Genomic DNA, 24,354 nt, shown 5'->3' with positions numbered 1-24,354 from the left:
TAGCAGTGTCAGCGCGTTCCCGCCCGCTCCAGCTACCTGTGCGTCGCAGCGTTCAAATGATGAACGCTGCGTGCGCGCACCCTGCCCCCGGAGAGGCACCCGGAAAATTAATGGGGCCAGCAGCCGTAAAAACAGGCTGTCGGCCCCCCCAAGCAGTGCCACACCGCGGACCACCGGGAAAGTGCCCGGTAGGGCAGATTAGCAAAACGGGCCTGATCCTTATGCTTCTGGATAAAATGGACAGGAGTTGTCCCAATCAGACATAATATCATTATGACTTCCTGTACCTGGTTATAGAGATAAGATAACATTTAACCTTCATCAGATAACAGAGGGTATACAGTCAAGGTCAAAATTTTTGAGACTGACACAAATTTTTGTTTTTACAAAGTTTGCTGCTTCAGTGTTTTTAGATCTTTTAGTCAGATGTTTGCATAGTCACTGAAGTATAAGGATTTCATAAATTATTTAACTTTTATAGACAAATACATGAAATTCATGTAAAGACTCAATATTCACAGGGCGAAGGGCAGAAGTCTTGAAAAATAAGGGTCAACAATGTTGTGTTTGTCCAGTTTAAAAAGTTATGAAAAGTTTATAATTGTACTTCAGTAATCATAGAAACATCCGACGAAAAGATCTAAAAACAATGAAGCAGCAAACTTTGTGAAAAGTAAACCTTGCGGCAGTCTCAAAACTTTTGGCTACGGCGGCATATTAGCCACACACTCTGGAAAAGCTATCATGTCCATGGATTATATTAAAAACCCATTAATTCCAATGGGAATGGCTGAAACCTCCACCGATCCCAAGAATGGAGCAGTGAAATGCTACATTGGACTAAAGCAGTGACCTTGCTTAGATTATACAACGTAGCTAATTTTAGTAGTAGGACTCATTTTGATTAGTGATTATTATCTGAGGACCCTTCTAACAAAGTGGACAAACGTAACAGAGTTTTCTGATGTTTTCAGATGTTTCAGGTTAAGTTCCCACAATGAATTTTTGAAGCTATGTACAGTATGTTGTTGCGCCAAAAACGCAGCATCTTACAATTCCAAAAAAAATGGATGGGATTTATAGAGATCTCATGCCTACTGCAGTGCGTGTTTCAAATACGTAACAAATCAATTTATCTTGCCAGTACGCTGAGTTTTGCGTGTAGATTTTCCCTGGCGCAGGTCCAGTCACAGCTCTGTATATAGAAGGCAGTGTCAACCTCCGCTCTCTATACACCAAGCGGTGACTGAATCCGTGCTGGTCCACCCCCGTGACCGAAACCTGAACATTACTGGGAGGAATAAAGTTCATTTCTTCCCAGCAGCTGGGCTCTAAGTGCCAGTACCAGGCAGGCTCAGAACGCTATTAACCTACAGATTAACCCCATATCAGCAGGCTAATAGCATTTTTTTACCTGACAGGTTCCCTTTAAGATTGGTGTTGCAAGAGCTCACTTAAGTATGATGCGCCAAATTCATTAAGAGGCACCTGTCACTTAATGAATTTGGCGCATCTTCTCAGTGGTGTGCTCCTCGCTAGAAATGCTACTTCTGTCAGGGACTGGAGTAACATTTCTGAAGTAAGAAACACCAGCACTTTTAATGAATTTGACTGGCAGGTGTAGCAATGCCCCATCCCACGCCAGCTCCTCCCATTTTGGCAGAACTGTTTCAAATTGACGTGAAAATGCCAAAAGTTGCAAAATTTTTCTAGCATAAAAGCTTTGATGACTCAACCCCTTATTTTTCTTGTAGGGGCTTTTTGACCAACCTCCAAATACAATGCAATCTGATATGCTTTTGTAAGAATTGACTTCTGACTGGTCATTCCAGAGACTGCTCAACCAAGACCTGACAATATTTGTTCCAGTGTCTAATATTTCTATGTATAACTACATTATTATCTTAAGAATATGTTGACTATTGACATACATTTTGGAAAGTATTGTTTAAAATTTTAACAGCTTTAGTGGTAAGAATCGTGTATTTCTTGTAGATAAAACAGTACATACATCAACAAGTACCTACCGAGACGGATAAAATACTTTCCAGGCTGTTTGAAACAATGGGCTGCGGTTAGAACCCATGATGGGTGAATCAGAACTCCACCACAGTGAAACTTCTTCTCATAAAATAGGAGTGCCTGCAATCACAAGAGGAATAATTGGTCTTCCTTTACTAGTATGGTGAGGTATCAAAGAATTATTCCCATCTTCATAAATGGGTTTTATCGGATAGTAAATACAAGCAATTTTGCCATTTACTGCTCATTCAAACTTGCATCTGTTTTTGAAATATTAACACTTTTTTTATTTTGTTTACATTGTTGCCTTGGAGACTGACCACTGCTGCTGAACAGCGTGCAGCAGGTGACAAAACTTCAAAACATCTTTATTCTGCCATATACAGGATGCAACGTTTCGACCGGTCACAGGTCTTTTTCAAGCATGTGACGTCGAAATGTTGCTTCCTGTATATGGCAGAATAAAGATGTTTTGAAATTTCATCACCTGTTGGATGCTGTTTGCTCCATTTTTATGCATGCTGTATCCTAGTGAGTTCCTTGGAAATTTGGACCTTGCCTCTCCACATAGGGGAAAGCCCTGATCTGCTTTTTATCTACTAGAGAGTGCTGAAAGCAAATTCTATACATCTGATGACCCCTGCTGCTAGTCACCAGACATGCGCAGCGCTTACAAGCACTTTTCTATCAAGATTGTAAGCACAGTCTTGCAGATGGCCAGGATCGCTGGAGCCTGCTGTTACCTCTTAATCCTGGCCACCTTCAATGCTTTTAACCTAGAGAGCACCAGTGGTCGGCTTACAACTCAACGAGCAGAAAACAAAAATATCTCAAGAACGGCTGCAAATTTTAATAAACTATAATTTACAAAAGTACTTGTTTTTACAATAACTATACATCTATGAATATGGGAATAAATTAACAGTTTTATTGGAGGAGTAAATCATTTTATTTAATTTTATCTAATGTTTTGTTTAATTATAGAAGATTTTTTTTTCTATTTCTTTATTTTTTTTTCTTTTCAGCATAGGGCATACTCTTTGGGCTGCATTTATCAAATGTATCTTTGTTGGCCATAACAGCCAATCAACATTTTAACCCCTTAAGCCCCGCGGGTGGTTTGCACGTTAATGACCGGGCCAATTTTTACAATTCTGACCACTGTCACTTTATGAGGTAATTACTCTGGAACGCTTCAACGGATCCCCCTGATTCTGAGATTGTTTTTTCGTGACATATTGTACTTCATGATTGTGGAAAAATTTCTTCGATATCACTTGCGTTTATTTGTGAAAAAGACGGAAATTTGGCGAAAATTTTGAAAATTTTGCAATTTTCAAAATTTGAATTTTTAAGCCCTGAAATCAGAGCGATATGTCACACAAAAGAGTTAATAAATAACATTTCCCACATGTCTACTTTACATCAGCACAATTTTGGAACCAAAATTTTTTTTTGTTAGGGAGCTATAAGGGTTAAAAGTTGACCAGCGATTTCTCATTTTTCCAACAAAATTTATAAAACCATTTTTTTAGGGACCACATCATATTTGAAGTCACTTGGAGAGGTCTTTATGACAGAAAATACCCAAAAGTGACACCATTCTAAAAACTGCACCCCTCAAGGTGCTCAAAACCACATTCAAGAACTTTATTAACCCTTCAGGTGCTTCACAGGAATTTTTTGAATGTGGAAGAAAAAAATGAACATTTAACTTTTTTCACAAAAATGTTACTTTAGACCCAATTTTTTTTATTTTCACAGGGGTAACAAGAAAAAATGGACCCCAAAATTTGTTGTGCAATTTCCCCTGGGCACGCAGATACCCAATATTTGGGGAAGAAACACTGTTTGGGCGCACGGCAGGGCTCGGAAGGGAAGGAGCGCCATTTGACTTTTTGATTGTAAAATTTGCTTGAATAATTAGCAGACGCCATGTTGTGTTTGGAGAGCCCCTGTGTGCCCAAACTTTGGAGCTCCCCCACAAGTGACCCCATTTTGGAAACTAGACCCCCCAAGGCACCTTTATAGATGCATAGTGAGCACTTGAAACCCCCAAGTGCTTCACAAATTGATTCGTAAAAATGAAAAAGTGAAAAAAAAAACACTTTTTCATTATTACGAATCAATTTGTGAAGCACCTAGGGGTTCCAAGTGCTCACTATGCATCTAGATAGGTGCCTTGGGGGGTCTAGTTTCCAAAATGGGGTCACTTGTGGGGGAGCTCCAATGTTTGGGCACACAGGGGCTCTCCAAACGCAACATGGTCTCCGCTAACAATTTGAGCCGATTTTCCATTCAATTTGTTAGCGGACACCATGTCGCGTTTGGAGAGCCCGTGATGTGCCTAAACAGTGGAGCTCCCCCACAAGTGTCCCCATTTTGGAAACTATACCCCTCAAGGATTTTATTAAGGTGTATAGTGAACATTTTGAACCCAGAGGTACGGCACAGAATTTGTTTACATTAGGTCATCATATTGAATAAGTTGTCATTATTCTTGAGCGCAAGTGCTCGCTACTTGAGTTTGCATCGGGTACTCAGGTATGCACCATGTACAGCGTGTGCTCGAGTGACATGCTCGAGTCCCTGCTCCGCATGTTTCACGGTTATTAGACACCCAAAAAAAAACATGCGGGGATCGCTCGTGCATGGCAGGCAATCCCCGTAAAGTTTTTTGGCCGCGAAGCATATGGGGCAGAGACTCGAGCATGTCACTCAAATACCCACGATACTCCATGCATACCAGAGCACCCGATGCAAACTCAAGTAGCGAGCACTTGCTCTCAACACTAGTCGCCATATCGTCATCTTTTTTTCTTACTTTTGAAAAAAATCCTAACCCTAGCACAACCCTAGCCCCAGCACAACCCTAGCCCCAGCACAACCCTAGCCCCAGCACAACCCTAGCCCCAGCACAACCCTAGCCCCAGCACAACCCTAGCCCCAGCACAACCCTAGCCCCAAACCCAGCCCTAACCCTAGCCCAATCCTAACCCAAGAGTTTATTTTTGACGCCGTTCCTTGTGCGGTATAAGTGATTAGACGACTTTATTCTTCGGGTCGGTGTGATTACAGCAATGCCAGAATCATATGGGGTTTTTATGACTGACAGCTGTCACACACTAAAAGATGCATTTTTTGTAAAATCTAGTTTTTGCATCGCCATATTTTGAGAGCTATAATTTTTCCAGATTTTGGCAGACAGTCATGTGACGGCTCGTTTTTTGCGGGATAACTTGACGTTGTTATTGGTGCCATTTTCAGGCACGTGACATTTTTTGATCGCTTTCTATTCCGATTTTTGGGAGGCAGAATAAACAAAAACCAACAATTCAGGAATTGTTTTTTTTTTTTTTTTTATTCTGTTCCGCGTGTGGTAAAATTGATGAGGTAGCTTTATTCTTCGGGTCAGTACGTTTACAGCCGTGCCACATTTGTATCATTTTTCTATGTTTTGGCGCTTATACACAATAAAAGGTATTTTATAGAAAAAAATATTTTTTAGTATCGCTTTATTCTGAGAGCTATAACTTTTTTATTTTTCGGCTGATGGAGCTGTATGGCGGCTTGTTTTTTGCGGGACGAGATGACGTTTTCAGCGGTATCATTTTTATTTATATGCGTCTTTTTGATCGCGTGTTATTCCACTTTTTGTTTGGCGGTATGGTGATAAAGCATTGTTTTTTGCTTCGGTTTTTTTTTTTTTTTTTACCGTGTTCACTGAAGGGGTTAACTAGTGGGACAGTTTTATAGGTCAGGTTGTTCCGGACGCGGCGATACCAAATATGTGTACTTTTATTGTTTTTTTTTTATTTTTTTTATAATAATATTTATTGATGGGTACATTATATTTTTATTTTTGGTGTATTATTTATTTATTTTTTTTATAATATTTTTGCACATTTTTTTTTTTTTTTCCACTTTCACACAGTTTATACACTTTATTACTTTGTCTCACTCTGGGACTTTCACTTTTTTTTTTCTGATCGCCTGCATGGCACAGGAATGGAGCACCATCCCTATGCCATGAAGGTTGTCAGAAGTGCACAGCGTGAAGATTGCTTGGAGATGCACTGCGCATGTCCAAGCAATCTTCCTGCTCTCTGGTGACCCGGATGTTGTCATGACGACATTGGGTCGTCATGGCAACACCCGGGAAGCCTTTGCAGACTGCGCTGGAAGCCGGAAGAGGAGGTGAGTATCGCCGATCACCTCCCCTTGCCCCCGCAATGCCGCGATCGACTTCGATCGACTTCGATCGCAGCATCGCGGGGGTTAATGTGCTGGGAGCGGTGCAGGACCGCTCCCTGCACATAGTACCGGGTGTCAGCTGTGACAATCAGCTGACACCCGGCGGCGATCGCGCCCGCACAGCCTGTGTGCGCGCGCGATCGCGATGGCGTACTAATACGGGTCTGGCTCTTAAGTCCCAGGGCACAGACGCGTATTAGTACGTCAGATGTTATTATGGGGTTAATAAACTACTCTGGTAAAACAAAAACCATGCCGTGATTAGTTACTATGGCCACTCTTTGTTTTAGATATTTCACTACATTCTTCACCTTTGTGTATGAATGACAGTAGTGTGTCCTTCTTATCCATTATTATTAAAGTCTCCAAAAAGTGATCTCTTTTTTTTTTTACTTTCTTTTTCCATTTAATTTTCTCATTTGTGGATAGAACGTTGACATATGAGATTTGTATTGTTTATTCAATTTATTGAGACTGGGGAATTGTGGCTACAATGTAATTTTAAAAGTCAAAGAAAGCTCTCAATAAATCACGGCAGGCTCCTGAATAGACAATTTGGGGGTAATCCATTTGCCATAATGGTCATTAATTGTGCATGTCATTTTGCCTTTCTCGTAAAGGTCTATTATGTTTGTATTATGATTAGTCTTTATGTTACACGCACGCCGCTAGGTTCAGATAGGGCGAGACGGGTTTCATGAATTCTTAGGAATCCTGGGGGAACTGTTATTCAGGGCTACCATAGGCTGCACCATCTCTCAGGCTCACGATAGATTCAATTGCTGACCAGACACATCTGACAACAGTCTTTTTCAACAGTTTAACAGTGGAATTTAGTCTGAAGCACGGCCAGTGCAATTCAGGGATATTACAGCAACAATCTTCATTACAGTACAGTCTGAGTTTCTTGAGCAACTGGCTCCAGTAACAATACAGTAGTTTCTTCACAAGGCACAGTATTACAGTCTCTTCAGTAGCATAATTCAGCATAGATTAGATCTCTTAGCAGCACACTTCTATGCATACACAACCACAGGCTTTTCCTTCACAGGACTCAATAGTAAATAGCATTCTTTTTCCTGCATGGAGATGGAGGGGGGGGAGGGTTTGATGAGGGAAATGATCCCTATGACACAATTCCTTCCAGTTCTTATCTTTCTGCCAGATAATACTCCGCACTGTTAGTTCAGGGAGTCTATCTGACCCATGTTTAGCTTCCCTCCTGACCTGAATTCTGTTCTCTTACCTTCTGTGAGATACAGATCACACACCACCTTTCTCTTTGGCTCCAGCCAGACAGTAAACAACTTCCCCACAATCCCCCTGGGGCTCTGCTAAACACTCTCTGTCTCCTGTGACTGTGCTAACCCCTCTAGTTGCTTGGTGCTTCTGGAGCACAACACTTCCTGTCTCCTGTGCTTGTGTTACTTCAAATAGTTGCTGGATGCTTTGAAGCAACAGCACTACTTCTGCATGTCACATTTACACCTTTTGATAACTGTAAAAAAGTGTATATGTCATTGTAAGATTTGCTTCTATTTATATTTAACTCCACAAAAAGCAAAATAAATAATAAGCCAAAAAAATTAGGTCCCTTTCTCCCAAAGAATCATTTGTCGTGAGCAATTTGTTATCTCCTAGAAAAATTGCTTCCCTTGGAGAGACACTTGTGCTGGATTTACATGTGTCAACTGAAGCCATTCAAAGACCACCTATCGGCTGCATGCAAGCTGATCAGTGGCCTATTTAGACATTGCACAAAATGATTGGTAATGTGATCATTCTAGGCGTAGAGATAATCATTGTTCTCGGCAGCACATCACCTATTTACACAGGAGGATGTGCTGTTGAAATTGCCGAAAACATTGATTTTTAAAGACGTTTAAAAATCTTTTCATTTGATGAATGAACGTTTTGCTCATTTGGCAGGTGATTGCCAATCTGTTTAGGTGGCCTGATTGTCAAGAAAGAGAGCTCATTGGAAAACTAATTTCCCAATTATCAGCCTGTCTAAAAGCAGCATTAGGGTATGTGCACATAATGTCTTTTTCAGTGGAATTCCACTCTGAACCCACCTGAAAAAGCGCTAACTAAACGCTCAAAAGAATGAACATATGCATTTCAATATGTAAAAACAAATTGCTGGTAATATGTTTAGTCTTTTCAGTGTCTTTTAACCAATTTATATTTCCAAATGCACCAAGCAGTTAAAAGAAGTGATCTGACCATTCTTCAGGCATTTTCTGCTCTGAAGACGCTTTATACTTTATAATACAAGTCATTGCTAACGCTCAAAAGATGCCCAGAAGGTACCCAGGTATCTTTTCGATTGCTTTGCTAGCATTTTTGCGTGAAAAACTGCTAGGAATTTCTTCATTGAATGGAGTTTAAAAAAAATAAATAGAAAAAGGCAGTAAAAAAAGATGCCAAAACAATGCTGAAAAAAAAGCTATAATAAAACAGCCAGTGGTCAAAATTTTTTTTAAAGAAGCAGTAATGAAATGCCCCCATCTCACCACTCCCCAAAAGAAAGACGCTTTCGTATCAGAAAAACGCTGGCGTTTCATGCATCTTCCTCTTGAAAATCTATTGGGTTCTCCTACATGAAAGAGGCATTGTGTGCACATACGGTTAGAGAACTGGTTGCCCTATTAACTATTCAACCATAGACAGAACTTTTTAAGGGCTAGCACAGGGGTGGGGAACCTTGTTATTTCCAGGAGTCATTTGGATATTTACACCATCATTTGGGCACTTTACAAAATTATCAACTTGCAAATTATCCTGCTATATTTTGTCAAACATGTAAATAACTCACCAATAATATGATGGCTGGAGCTGCTTCTCTTTGGTGAGACATGTGATGTTAGCTGACGATGTTTCTACTCACAACTGCTTTCACAGGTTTGTGTCAGTCAGGAGTGCAGTTGACTCTTTGTGATAAGTGTTGTAATGAACTGATCGCAGCAGTAAAGCCCCCGTCTCACATAGCGAGATCGCTAGCGTGATCGCTGCTGTGTCATGGTTTTGGTGACGCAACAGCGACCTCACCAGCGATGTCGCTATGTGTGACACTTTGCAACGATCAGGCCCCTGCTGTGAGGTCGCTGATCGCTGCAAAGTGTCCTGGACCATTTTTTGGTCGTTGCCCTCCCGCTGGTCAGCACACATCGCTGTGTGTGACCAGCGGGAGCAGCGATCAGGCTGGTAACCATGATAAACATTGGGTAACTAGGGGCACACGCGCACTTAGTAACCCGCTGTTTATCATGGTTACGAGGCTGCTAAAGTGAGCGGTAACCTCCCGCTCACCGTAGCAGAGTGGTAACCATGATAAACAACGGGCTAATAGGTGCGCGTGTGCCCCTAGTAACCCGATGTTTATGATGGTTACCAGCCTGCTCCTGCTTCAGCAGGCTGGTAACCAGGAGCAGGACATTGTGGAAAGATTCTTTCCACGATGTCGCTGCTCCCCTGATCGTTGGTGAGCCTGCCTGTTTGACAGCTCACTAGCGATCACATAGCGACGCAGCAACGATCCCTGACAGGTCGTATCGTTAGCGATGCTGCAACGATCCCGACAAGTGTGACGGGGCCTTAAGTTGTTCTGAACACAGATGTAGATTACACTGCAGGTCTCCTCACAGTGGGAAATTCATCACTTCTCATGTTACATTTACAGAACTAAAGCTGTGGGGGGTCCGCTGTATACATCACATAAGTGGCACTGAGACTGCTGTATACATCATATAGGAGACACTAAGACTGCTGTATACATCATATAGGAGAAACTGAGACTGCTGTGTACATCAAACAGGAGACACCGGGACTGGTGTATATACATCACATAGGAGACACTGTGACTGATGCATTGTCACGGGTGTGTCAGGTTTGACAGACAGTCATACGGGGTCCGGCTGTAGAAGGTCGCTGCGTTTAGCCTTGCAAACATCTTCATGATCCCTCCCCCTTTAGGACCCAGCAGTGATCCTCACCTGCTGCTAATTAGCACGCCTTTGCTTTATCCTAAAATGCACTCAGTTTCTCCAGAGAGTTGCTGGTGATAGAGTGTTCTTATCTATTCAGGCTTGGAATTCTAGTAGTCGACTAAAATTTTCTTGGAGTTCCTTTGTGGATTGTTGCCGTGTTCTCAGGTGTCATCTTGAAGTGTATTTCCTTGTTCGTTTCCCTTGTGTGTACTTTAGTTTGAAGTGGGGCTGACTAGTGCTCACCCCTCCCCCTCCCTACCTAGGCCCTAGCTTTAGGGTTAACTAGGGCCTTAGGTAGGGCCAGGTTTCCTGCTCGGCGATAGGTGCAGAACCTATATAGGGTCCATAGGGGAGAAAGGGTTTGTCGTTTGAGCTGTTTAGGGGTCTCTATTCCCCCTTTCCCTACTTGTAGGGCACCCTTCCCTTTTCCTGCCGTTATACGCTGGGTTCTCTCCATACCCAGCGTGACATGTATATACATCACATAGGAGACACTGGGGCAGGTGTATAAACATCACATAGGAGATACTAGGGCTGGTGTATATAAATCACATAGGAGACAGTGGGGCTGTTGCATATATTACATAGAAGACAGTGCGGCTGGTGAATAGATTACATAGGAGACAGTGCAGCTGGTGCATACATCACAAAGTAGACACTGTGACTGGTGGCTTCATCATTAGAGGGTCATAGAGGGTCACGAGTGCTAATCGCGATAGGTTATCCCACAGAGAACATCCTGGCGCTGGCACAGGCCGCCATCAGTACATAATCCTTCACTGCATATGCCTCAGCGTTCAGTAGTAAATGCTGCGTGTGTGTGCTCACAGTGTAGGGAGGAATTAAAAGCCTAGTGGCTGGCAAAACGAGCTAGCGACCCAAGCGCTGCAGTCTCTGAGAATCTGACTGGGACCTGAAGAAAATGATGATGCAGGCTGTAAACGACCTGTAGGCCAGAGGTTCCCTATCCCTGGATTAGCACATATTTATTCCAGGGAGCCAATAACTATTATCTGGGAGAAATATATCACGATATTGTTCTATCATAATGATTATTAATATTGTTGAACACATTAAAACAGATGACAGTACAGCAATGTAGCATGAAAAGTGAACATTATTAAGACAGGCACTTAAAGGGTTGGTCCAGTACCTAAAATGGCAGTGACGTCACACTCTTCCGTCACATGCCGCGCCCTGCTAGCTTCACAAGAGGAAGGCCGCAGTGCAGGAGCCAAAGAACGGTGAGTATTTATTTATTTTTTTAAATCATTGCCCATACTACTATGGATGTATGTGGGGTGCGTTATACTACTATGGATGGATGTCTATGGGGGTGCATTATATTAGTATGGATGTCTATGGGGGTGCATTATACTACTATGGATGTCTATGGGGTGCATTATACCACTATGGATGTCTATGAGGTGCATTATACTACTATGGATGACTATGGGGGTGCATTATACTACTATGGATGTCTATGGGGGTGCATTATACTACTATAGATGTCTATGGGGTGCATTATACTACTATGGATGTCTACGGGGTGCATTATAATACTATGGATGTCTATGGGGGTGCATTATACTACTATGGATGAATATGGGGTGCATTATACTACTATGGCCCATAATGTAAATTGTCTGAATTGTAAAGTGCTGCGGAATATGTTGGCACTATATAAATAAAAAGATTATTATTATTATTATGGATGTCTATGGGGTGCATTATACTACTATATATGACTATGGGGGTGCATTATACTTTATGGATGATTATGAATTGTGCATTATACTTTATGGAGGACTATGGGCTATGCATTATACTTTATGGATGACTATGAGCTGTGCATTATACTACATGGATGACTATGAGCTGTGCCTTATATTATATGGAGAATTATGGGGAGTGTATTTATACTTCTTCTATGGAGCCCCAATGACTTCTATGTAGCTCCTGCTGAGTATAATGGTTTATTTTCTTCTATATGTTAAAAAACAGCAGGAGAATGGAGAACATATATACCAGGATGGGGGATATATAAACCAGAATGGGGCCAGGATGAGGGATATATATACGAGGATGGAGGACGCATATATAAAATTTATTCAGGATGGGGGAGACCCCATCCAAATCTTGCACAGGAGGGGGAGCATCAGACTATAGGTGTGCCTCTAGCCCTTTCTAAATGTCTATTTTTACAGTTTAATCACTTTTGTAATTAGCTGTATTATAAAATTCCCTGCTCTCCTTCTTATCCAGCTAACTCCTGTTTTTTTTGCTTCCTGTGGTGCCTCATTTGAGAGGAAATGTAAAAATAGAAGTTCCAGTGGAGATTCAAAAGTAAAAGAAGATTAAGCTTATTCACAAAGTAGTTAAAATACACGGCTGCAACAGGACCAACTAGTGTGAATACCAACGCGTTTCGACCACCTAAGGGGTCTTACTCATGCTGTTCAGCCTGGTCCCGGGTCTTCCGAGCGGATCCCTGCAGCTGTGTCCTGGATACTATTCACTGGTGAGCTGATCTTCCATTTCCCCTCCTCCCTGCATTCGAGAGGAGTCTCAAACGGGACGTCAAAGGAGGCTGGGGCTGCACTCACATCCCTGCAGCATCTATAGCCCCTCCTGGAACAGGACACAATCAGGGGTGGCGCTGCAATTACTTAGTTTCTATTATCGTAAAAATAACACTTTTAGGGATTAGTAGGATAGGGAAAACTGTAGGGTATTTTCTAATAGTGCTAGTTACAAAAGCTTCTAGGGTGTAAAAATGTATATTTAGTAAGGACATTTTAGGTATCGAACCAACCCTTTTAATTTAACAATATTATATCATAGGAAAAAATCTAGATGTATTGACCTGCCAAGGACTGTCTCCCTTACGTCCTTTTTTTGCTCCGGTGAGACGAGCTGAATAGTCAGAGTTGAAGATTTTCATTTTACCACAAGGAAAGTCCCCTGCAAAACAAAGACAAGATCTTATCAGCTGCCACAAACCTTTTTCATTTTTATCACCCCTATGGGAGTCCTTCTCTTCTGATAATCATATGAACTGAGGAAGTAACAGAGCAACTAATAGATATTCTGAACATAATCTCAACAGGAATACATGGCGGTATGAAGTATGTTTAGGCTGTGTGCCCACTATGCGTTTTTTAAGCATTTCTGCAGCGGCAATTCAGCTGCAGAAACGTTTAAAAAACGCTTGGTAGAAGGCCTGCCATGTTTCCCAATGATAATCCGCATGTGCTGTGTACATGCTGCGGATTACCATTGCAGAAAAATCCGAGCACTACCAATTATTTTGCGGAATTGCGGCGTTTTCGCCGCCACTGACTTGCATTGGACCGCATGTCATCCGCATCACTGCATCTGTACATGTGGATAACATGCGGTTCAATGTGCGGATGGTACCCGGTTTTGGAGAAGAGGAGACTCTCCTCTGGACCCGGGTACCATAGAACCTGTAAAAAATAAAAAAAAATACATTATACTTACCTTCTGATAGCCTCCGGTGTCCTTGTCCTGGCTTGCCGGCAGCTCGCGGTAGACTAAAAGGACCTGCGGTGACGTCATTTAGTCATGTGACGGGTCACGCGACCGCTGACGTCAGCAGTCGCGTGACCCGTCACATGACTAAAAGACGTCATGGCAGGTCCTTGAGTCCACCGCGAAGTCAGAAGTATAATATTTACTTTTTATTTTTTTACCATTCTTTCGGTCACACTATATAAATCCATGCCGTTTGCATGGATTTATATAGTGTGACCAAGATCAAGCACTTTCCAAGTGATGCTAAAATCGCTTGGAAAGCGCTTGACAACCCGCATGCGGAAATGCATGTGAAGAACGCTCCATTTCCGCATGTCCCTGGCAGGAAAACGCATGTACAATCCGCATGCGTTTTTTTCTGCCAGGGAGATGAAGAAACGCTCAGGAAAAATCCGAAGCATTTCTGCATCGTGGGCACATAGCCTTATACTTACATGATGACAAAATCGATTTCCACCCAGAGTCAGGCAATTAATAAGTAAATAACTATGTTATTCATTATATTATATATTACTAATAACTAACCACCAAAGCTAAAAGACAGTTCTCTACACTTCTTCTAGACCTGTCCTCTGCCTTTGACACAGCCGCCCACTCCCTCTTACTACTACAGATTCTCTCTTCCCTTGGCATGAAACACCTTACCCTCTCCTGGATCTTCTTCTACTTTACTAACCGCACATTTAGCGTCTCCCATTCCCATTCTACTTCCTTATCCCGGCCTGTCTCTGTTGGCACGGTCTTGGGACCCCTACTCTTCTCCATTTATATCTTTAGCCTGGGACAACTCACAAGTCCCAAGGCTTCCAGTACCACCTATACACTGATGACTCCTCATCACGGTTCCTAAAGCTCAATGTGAACAAGATCAAAATCATCATCTTTCCTCCATCCTACTCAACTCCCCCAACAAATGACATCACGCTTTCCCCTGTACTAAACGTCCACAGCCTTGGAGTAACCATTGACTCGGCCCTCTCCTGCACCTTCAAGCTCTTAACACCTCCTACTGCCTCCAACTCAAAAATATTTCCAGACTCTGTCCTTTCCTCCAACCAGGAAATGTTTATGATTATTTTATCATGTTACTATAAAATATCTAACTCTTAATTGTTATTTTTGGTTTGTGCAATTCTTGTGTATAGGTTATATTACTCTTAAAGTGAAATAAAATGAAAAACAAACAAAAAACGTGTCAATATTTATTAATATTTACATATACAGTAGAATGTCCTAATGAAGTTGGAACCTGAACAATTAGGCTAATATTATGGGAGTTATGCCTGTTATCCCTTCTTTCATATGCCAATCAGAAGGTCAAAAACAATGGTTTAGCACAGTCCTGGTAGGCAATAATTGTGCACCAATAGATATTTTCCCCAAAAAAATTATAATAATGTCAAGCTGAAATATTCTAAAATGGAAATATGCTTTACTTTTAATATGACTCAAAGACAGGGTTACAATAAGTACAGTGCAGCTGATACTGCTGTCAGGGACCAATTTGTTAGGATAAAAAGAAAGGGGCCCATCTGCCACTAACACCAACAAAGACAGGGGCTTATATGGTGGGCGCCTCTTTAAACTGTTAAACTGTGTGGCAGAGGAGAGGGCCTGCTGTACCGCTCTATGTCTCATAGTCTGCTTTGGGCCTGTAGCCTACAGAAGAGGGGGGCCTTGCACAAGATACAGTTTTCCATTCTGGGGGATTTTTACTTTTATGCAGCAAAATTACTTTTTAAGCTGGCATTATTATTTCTTAAAGGGAATCTGTCTCAAAGTTTTTACTATACCATCTGAGGGCAGCATGATATAAGGGCAGAGACCCAGATTCCTGTGATGTATCACTTTTTTTATTTTTTTTGCAGCAATTTTAATTAAATCACTTTTTATTTGCTGCAGATCTACCAGTTCTCTGAATACTGAGCGCTGAATAACCCCGTCCACACCACTGATTGGCTGCTTTCTGTGTACACTGTGCATAGGCAGAAAGCTGCCAATCAGTGCTGGGGGCAGGGTTAGACTATCTTGCGACAGGTTTAGCCCTCTAGTGATAAAGGTCATTGTTTTATCAGCAGGAAATTAACAAAACTACAACCAGCAGCCCAGTAAGTAACACATGGCTGGAATCAGGGTTTCTGTCTCTATATTATGCTGCTCTCATGATTAGAGAGCAAAAACCTGGTAATACAGGGTGGGCCATTTATATGGATACACCTAAATTAAATGGGAATGTGACACATTAGTATATGGGAGGGAGAAAACTTTTCCAGATGGGTGGTGACCATGGTGGCTATTTTGAAGTCGGCCATTTTGGATCCAAATTTATTTTTTTCACTGGGAAGAGGGTCATGTGACACATCAAACTTATTGAGAATTTCATAAGAAAAACAATGGTGTGCTTGGTTTTAACGTAACTTTATTCTTTCATGAGTTATTTACAAGTTTATGACCACTTATAAAATGTGTTCAAAGTGCTGCCCATTGTGTTGGATTGTCAATGCAACCCTCTTCTCCCACTCTTGACACACTGATAGCAACACTGCAGAAGAAATGCTAGCACAGGCTTCCAGTATCCGTTGTTTCAGATGCTGCACATCTCGTATCTTCACAGCATAGACAATTGCCTTCAGATGACCACAAAGATAAACGTCTAAGGGGGTCAGATCGGGAGACCTTGGTGGCCATTCAACTGGCCCACGATGACCAATCCACTTTCCAGGAAACTGTTCATGTAGGAATGCTCGGACCTGACACCCATAATGTGGTGGTGCGCCATCTTGTTGGGAAAACTCAGGGAACGTGCCATCTTCAGTGCATAAAGAGGGCAACACATCATCATGTAGCAATTTCAGATATCCGGTGGCATTGAGGTTTCCATTGATGAAGAAGGGCCCCACTATCTTTGTACCCCATATACCACACCATACCATCAATTTTTGTGTTCCAACAGTCTTGGAGGGATCTATCCCCTGTGGGTTAGTGTCAGCCCGACCAATAGCGGTGGTTTTGTTTGTTAATTTTACCTTTCACAAAAAAGTTTGCCTCATCACTGAACATAATGTTCTGTGTAAACTGAGGGTCCTGTTCCAATGTTTGTTTTGCCCATTCTGCAAATTCAGTGCGCCGATCTGGGTCATCCTCGTTGAGATGCTGCAGCAGCTGGATTTTGTAAGGGTGCCATTTGTAAGTAGCTAATATCTACAGAAGGGATGTTCGACTGATGCCACTCTCCAGTGACATGCGGCGAGTGCTACGCTGTGGGCTCTTGCTGAATGAAGCTAGGACAGCCACTGATGATTCTTCATTAGGGACAGTTTTCTTGCGCCCACATTTTGGAAAATTCAACACTGAACCTGTTTCACGAAATTTGGCAAGCAGTTTGCTAATTGTAGCATGGGAGATGGGTGGTCTCGTAGGGTGTCATGCATTGAAATCTGCTGCAATGACCCGGGTACTGCATTCACCAGACATCAACAGAATTTCTATCCGCTCCTCACGTGTTAACCTCTGCGACATGTCAATGGCTGTAAACAAAGACAAACTTGTAAAAAACTCATTAAAGAATAAAGTTACATTAAAACCAAGCACACCATTGTTTTTCTTATGAAATTCTCAATGCGTTTGATGTGTCACATGACCCTCTTCCCATTGAAAAAAATAAAGTTGGATCCAAAATGGCCAACTTCAAAATGGCCGCCATGATCACCACCTATCTGGAAAAGTTTTCCCCCTCCCTAATACTAATGTGCCACAAACAGGAAGTTGATATCACCAACCATTCCCATTTAATTTAGGTGTATCCATATAAATGGCCCACCCTGTAGATTACATTTAAGAAGCCAGTCAGGAGGCATATTACTTGTCAGGGGGGCATTCGGGAGCAATTATTATTTATTCAAGAGTACATAGGGCATTATTATTCATTAAAGAGGCACTTTATTTGGAGCATTATTATTATTTATTTATTTATTTAGGTGGCACTTGGGGTATTGTTATGCATTAATGAGGAACATGGTACATTATTAGTTGCAGGTCACTATAGTAATAATAATTGTCTTTATTGCTTTTTTGCTCAGTAAAAGAATTGTCAGCTGCGGAAGTCCCCACTATACACATGAATGCCCTATCCACCACTTTCCAGAACTTGCCTGATAGTGAGGGTTGTTTGGCCAGAGCCTAAACCTAAAAAATAAAAATTCTCTAAAATCACAATTTTATTACTTTCATTAAAATCCAATTGATATAACCACAAACAAAAATCATTGATACACAGATATATATCTTCAGGGAAGGCAGGTGTAAACTAGTGAATACAGGTACTGTAGGGACGTAAGTGCAAAGATATTCCTACTATGTTCCTAAAAACCCATAGGTAAAAAATCTGCCTAACTGCAAAAGTTGACATCCCTAAAATAAACAACTCAAGAATGGCACCCATGCTCATCGACATGGATTTGTTATCAATAGCTTTTGTTTGTGGCTAAGTCAACTGGATTGTAATGAAAATAATAGAATTGTGATTTTAGGGAATTTTTCTGTTTGGTGGATTCTCTTGCAAATACATATACAGTACAGAGCAAAAGTTTGGACACACCTTCTCATTTAAAGATTTTTCTGTATTTTCATGACTATGAAAATTGTACATTCACACTGAAGGCATCAAAATCATGAATTAACACATGTGGAATTATATACTTAACAAAAAAGTGTGAAACAACTGAAAATATGTCTTATATTCTAGGTTCTTCAAAGTAGCCACCTTTTGCTTTGATGACAGCTTAGCACACTCTTGGCATTCTCTTGATGAGCTTCAAGAGGTAGTCACCGGAAATGGTCTTCCAACAATCTTGAAGGAGTTCCCAGAGATGCTTAGCACTTGTTGGCCCTTTTGCCTTCACTCTGCGGTCCAACTCACCCCAACCATCTCGATTGGGTTCAAGTCTGGTGACGGTGGAGGCCAGGTCATCTGGCGTAGCACCCCAAGACTCTCCTTCTTGGTCAAATAGCCCTTACACAGCCTGCAGGTGTGTTTGGGGTCATTGTCCTATTGAAAAATAAATGATGGTCCAACTAAACGCAAACCGGATGGAACAGCATGCCGCTGCAAGATGCTGTGGTAGCCACGCTGGTTCAGTATGCCTTCAATTTTGAATAAATCCCCAACAGTGTCACCAGCAAAGCACCCCCACACCATCACACCTCCTCCTTCATGCTTCACGGTGGGAACCAGGCATGTAGAGTCCATCCGTTCACCTTTTCTGCGTCGCACAAAGACACGGTGGTTGGAACCAAAAATCTTAAATTTGGACTCATCAGACCAAAACACAGATTTGCACTGGTCTAATATCCATTCCTTGTGTTCTTTAGCCCAAACAGGTCTCATCTGCTTGTTGCCTGTCCTTAGCAGTGGTTTCCTATCAGCTATTTTACCATGAAGGCCTGCTGCACAAAGTCTCCTCTTAACAGTTGTTGAAGAGATGTGTCTGCTGCTAGAACTCTGTGTGGCATTGACCTGGTCTCTAATCTGAGCTGCTGTTAACCTGCGATTTCTGACGCTGGTGACTCGGATAAACTTATCCTCAGAACCAGAGGTGACTCTTGGTCTTCCTTTCCTGGGGCGGTCCTCATGTGAGCCAGTTTCTTTGTAGCGCTTGATGGTTTTTGCAACTGCACTTGGGGACACTTTCAAAGTTTTACCAATTTTTCAGACTGACTGACCTTCATTTCTTAAAGTAATGATGGCCACTCGTTTTTCTTTACTTAGCTGCTTTTTTCTTGCCATAATACAAATTTTAACAGTCTATTCAGTAGGACTAGCAGCTGTGTATCCACCTGACTTCTGCACAACACAACTGATGGTCCCAACCCCATTTATAAGGCAAGAAATCCCACTTATTAAACATGACAGGGCACACCTGTGAAGTGAAAACCATTTCCGGTGACTACCTCTTGAAGCTCATCAAGAGAATGCCAAGAGTGTGCAAAGCAGTCATCAAAGCAAAAGGTGGCTACTTTGAAGAACCTAGAATATAAGACATATTTCAGTTGTTTCACACTTTTTTGTTAAGTATATAATTCCACATGTGTTAATTCATAGTTCTGATGCCTTCAGTGTGAATGTACAATTTTCATAGTCATGAAAATACAGAAAAATCTTTAAATGAGAAGGTGTGTCCAAACTTTTGGTCTGTACTGTATAGTTGTTAGCCTTTGGCCAAGGCCTAGAATCATTTGCTGTATGAGGCTCTAAAGATCCCGATGGTGGCTCTACTCAAAGATGTGTTATATCATATGCCTATACTATACCAGTTTTGCAAATTTTTAATAATTTTTGTATCAATTCTTCACAGTTTTCAAGATCTATGCTTACAGTTATTGAAAAGGAACATCTCAGAGGCTGATAACCTGTTATGGTCCAATGATGATCATACCGACACACAACTCTTTACAAGACAGAGTGCTATTAACCATGATATCCCTGTAAGAAGTCAAACACTTGTGTGATCACTACATGGTCAGGAAAGATTTTCAGCGTCTGCCTTTAAACAAGAGGGAACATATTCACTAACTACAAGGAAAGATCTTGAAAATGTGAAAAATGGATACAAATTACATTTTCATTGTAAAATGGCTATACTTATTTCCCATTAAGTTGGCCATGATACCTTCTATTTCTTTATTTTTTTTTAAGTAAAAGAAAAGAGACCCCTTTGTCCAACATGTGTTACAACATGTAGCCAGGAATTTTATGCAATCAAGAAAAAAGAGTAAATACTTGCTAAGTTTATACCAAGACAAAGCACTTGGATACATATTAATACATAGACATCACATAGAAGACACTGAGACTCAAGGCATATACATCACATAGGAGACATTGGAGCATATACATCATATAGGAGACACTAGGGCATATATGTCACATAGTAGATAATGAGACTGGGGCATATACAGTCATGGTCGAAAGTGTAGGCACCCTTGAAATTGTTCCAAAAAATTAAGTATTTCTCCCAGAAAATGATGACAATTACACATGTTTTGTTATATACGTTAATTTCCTTTGTGTGTACTTTTGTGTAACAGGTGTGGGCAATATGAAAATCACAGCTGAAACCAGATAAAAAGAAGTTGGCTTAATCTTTGCATTGTGTATCTGTGTGTGCCACACTAAAGGTACCGTCACACTTAGCGACGCTACAGCGATCCCGACAACGATACGACTTGGCAGGGATTGTTGCTGCGTCGCTATGTGGTCCCTGGTGAGATGTCAAACAGTCAGATCTTCCCAACGATGCAGCAACAATACGGCGACCCGTAGCTACCTGTATAACGATGCAACGCAAATGCACGCCTATGTGTCTCAGTTCTGAGTCCCAACGAGGTCGTTGGTAAGGTGTCAAACACACCAATGCATGCTACCCAGCGGGACCTCAACGATCAAAAAATGGTCCAGGCCATTTAGACACGACCAGCGATCTCACAGCAGGGGCCTGGTCGCTGCTACGTGTCAAACGTAGCAAGATCGCTAAGGAGGTCGCTGTTGCGTCACAAAACTTGTGACTCAGCAGCGATCTCGCTAGCGATCTCACTTAGTGTGACAGGAGCTTTAGCATGGAGAACAGAAAGAGCTGAAAAGAACTGTCTGAGGACTTGAGAACCAAAATTGTTGAACAATATCAACAATCTCAAGGTTACAAGTCCATCTCCAGAGATCTTGATGTTCCTTTGTTCACAATGCGCAACATAATCAAGAAGTTTACAACCCATGGAACTGTAGCTAATCTCCCTGGACTTGGATAGCAGAGAAAAATTGATGAAAGGTTGCAACGCAGGATAGTCCGAATGGTGGATAAGCTGCTCCAATCAAGTTCCAAAACAATTCAAGCTGTCCTGCAGGCTCAGGGTGCATCAGTGTCAACACGAACTATCCGTCGACATTTGAATGAAATTAAATGCTATGGCAGGATACCCAGGAGGACCCCACTGCTGACACAGAGACATAAAAAAGCTAGACTGCAGTTTGCCAAAATGTACGTGAGTAAGCCAATATCCTTCTGGGAAACAGTCTTGTAGACAGATGAGACCAAGATAGAGCTACTTGGGAAAGCACATCATTCTATGGTTTACTGTAAACGAAATGAGGTCTAGAAAGAAAAGAACACAGTACCTACAGTCAAAAAATGTTCAAAGATTATTTGGGGTTGTTTTGCAGCCTCTGGAACTGGGTGCCTTCACTGTGTGCAAGGCATCATGAAATCTGAAGATTACCAATGGATTTTGGATTGCAATGTAGTGCCCAGTGTCAGAAAGCTGGGTTTTCTTCCTAGGTCATGGGTCTTCCTAGGTCATGGACCCCAAACATACTTCAAGAAGCACCCAGAAATGGATGGAAACAAAGTGCTGCAGAATTCTGAAGTGGCAAGCAATGAGTCTGGATCTAAATCCCATTTAACACCTGTGTAGAGATCTTAAAATTGCAGCTGGGAGAAGGCACCCTTCAAATGCGAGAGACCTGGAGAAGTTTGCAAAGGAAGAGTGAATCAAAATTCCAGTTGAGAAGTGTAAGAAGCTTGTTGATGGTTATAGGAAGTGATTGATTGCAATTATTTATTCCAAAGGGTGTGCAACCAAATATTAAGTTGAAAGTGCCAACAATTTTGTCCAGCCCATTTTTGGGGTAGTGTGAAATTATGTCCAATTTGCCTTTTTATCTCTTTTTTATATGTTGGTCCAATACACACAAAGAAAATAAACATGTGTATAACAAAACATGTGTAATTGCAATAATTAATACTTCATTTTCTGGAACAATTTCAAGGATGCCAACACTTTCAGCCAGGGCCGGACTGGCCATCTGGCAGTTCTGGCAAATGCCAGATGGGCCGGTCCGGCTGTGGGCCGCATTACCTGTTATTAGCAATTGAGACGGAGCACAGAGCCGAAGGCTCCGTCACTTACTCTGGCAGGCCGTGGGCATCCCTTCACACGCAGCGCAGGTCACTTGCGCAGGTGGGCCGCGGGCATCCCTTCAGCCGGGGACTAGCTAGAGGCCGTCGCATGCAAGTGACGTCGGCGGTCAATGACGTCACTGCATCGCACCACCAGCGTCCACTGAGTGACAGGACAGAAGAGGTGATGGACACTGAGGAGGATGAGGAGGCAGGATTAGGTGAGTATAAAGATTTTTTTTATTTTTGGGTACTGTGGGGAACCATAATACTATATAGGGGCTGTTTGTGGGGGATGATTCTGCTATATGGGGGCTGTTTGTGGTAGACCATCATACTACATGGGGACTGTTTGTGGGGGGATCATCTTGCAATAGGGGGCTGTTTGTGGGGGATTATCCTGCTATATGGAGGCTGTTTGTGGGGGATTATCCTGCTATATGGGGGCTCATTGTGGGGGACCATCATACTACATGGGGGCTGTTTGTGGGGAACCATCATACTACATGGGGACTGTTTGTGGGGGATCATCCTGCTATATGGGGGCTCTGTGTGGGGGATCATCCTGCTATATGGAGGCTGTTTGAGGGGGATTATCCTGCTATAGGGGGCTGTTTGTGGGGGATTATCCTGCCATATGGGGGCTCATTGAGGCGGATCATCCTGCTATATGGGAGCTGTTTGTGGGGGACTATAATACTATATGGGGGCTGTTTGTGGGGGATTATCCTGCTATATGGGTGCTGTTTGTGGGGGATTATCCTGCTATATGGGGGCTCGTTGAGGGGGATCATCCTGCTACATGGGGGCTGTTTGTGGGGAACCATAATACTATATGGGGGCTGTTTGTGGGGGATCATCCTGCTATATGGGTGCTGTTTGTGGGGGACCATCCTGCTACATGGGGGCTGTTTGTGGATGATCATCCTGCTATATGGGGGCTGTTTGTGGGGGACCATAATACTACATGGGGGCTGCTTGTGGGGGACCATCATACTACATGGGGGCTGTTTGTGGGGAACCATCATACTATATGGGGACTGTTTGTTGGGGATCATCCTGCTATATGGGGGCTCTTTGTGGGGGATCATCCTGCTATATGGGGGCTGTTTGTGGGGGACCATAATACTATATGGGGGCTGTTTGTGGGGGACCAAAATACTACATGGGTGCTGTTTGTGGGGGAAAATCCTGAAATATGGGAGCTGTTTGTGGGGAACCATAATACTACATGGGGGCCATTTGTGAGGAACAATAATACTATATGGGGGATGTTTGTGGGGGACCATCATACTATATGGGGGTTGTTTGTGGGGGATCATCATATTATATGGGAGTTGTTTGTGGAGGACCACCATTCTATATAGAGGACTGTTTGTGGGGGACCATCATACTATATGGAGGCTGTTTGTGGGGGATTATCCTGCTATATGGAGGCTGTTTGTGGGGGATTATCCTGCTATATGGAGGCTGTTTGTGGGGGATTATCTTGCTATATGAGGGCTCGTTGAGGGGGATCATCCTGCTATATGGGGGCTGTTTGTGGGGAACCATAATACTATATGGGGGCTGTTTGTGGG

General features: G+C 42.3%; 1 protein-coding gene across 1 annotated transcript in view; it reads right to left on the bottom strand.

Annotated features, from left to right (window-relative positions):
- The window catches only part of PROC (protein C, inactivator of coagulation factors Va and VIIIa), a 95,813-nt gene that overhangs the window by 13,355 nt on the left and 58,104 nt on the right, over positions 1-24,354 (bottom strand). The window contains exons 7-8 of the mRNA XM_073674573.1: positions 13,132-13,229; positions 2,028-2,142 (exon numbers count right to left, since the gene is read on the bottom strand). Coding sequence (XP_073530674.1) covers positions 2,028-2,142; positions 13,132-13,229 — 213 coding nt within the window. The remainder of the gene's footprint in view (positions 1-2,027; positions 2,143-13,131; positions 13,230-24,354) is intronic.

This window comes from Phyllobates terribilis, unplaced genomic scaffold (genome assembly GCF_046119375.1).
Source record: "Phyllobates terribilis strain yellow unplaced genomic scaffold, ASM4611937v1 Scaffold_3__8_contigs__length_932513732, whole genome shotgun sequence".
NCBI lineage: Eukaryota > Metazoa > Chordata > Amphibia > Anura > Dendrobatidae > Phyllobates > Phyllobates terribilis.
Note: the sequence above shows the minus strand (reverse complement) of the source record. Positions and strands in the feature narration are given on the sequence as shown.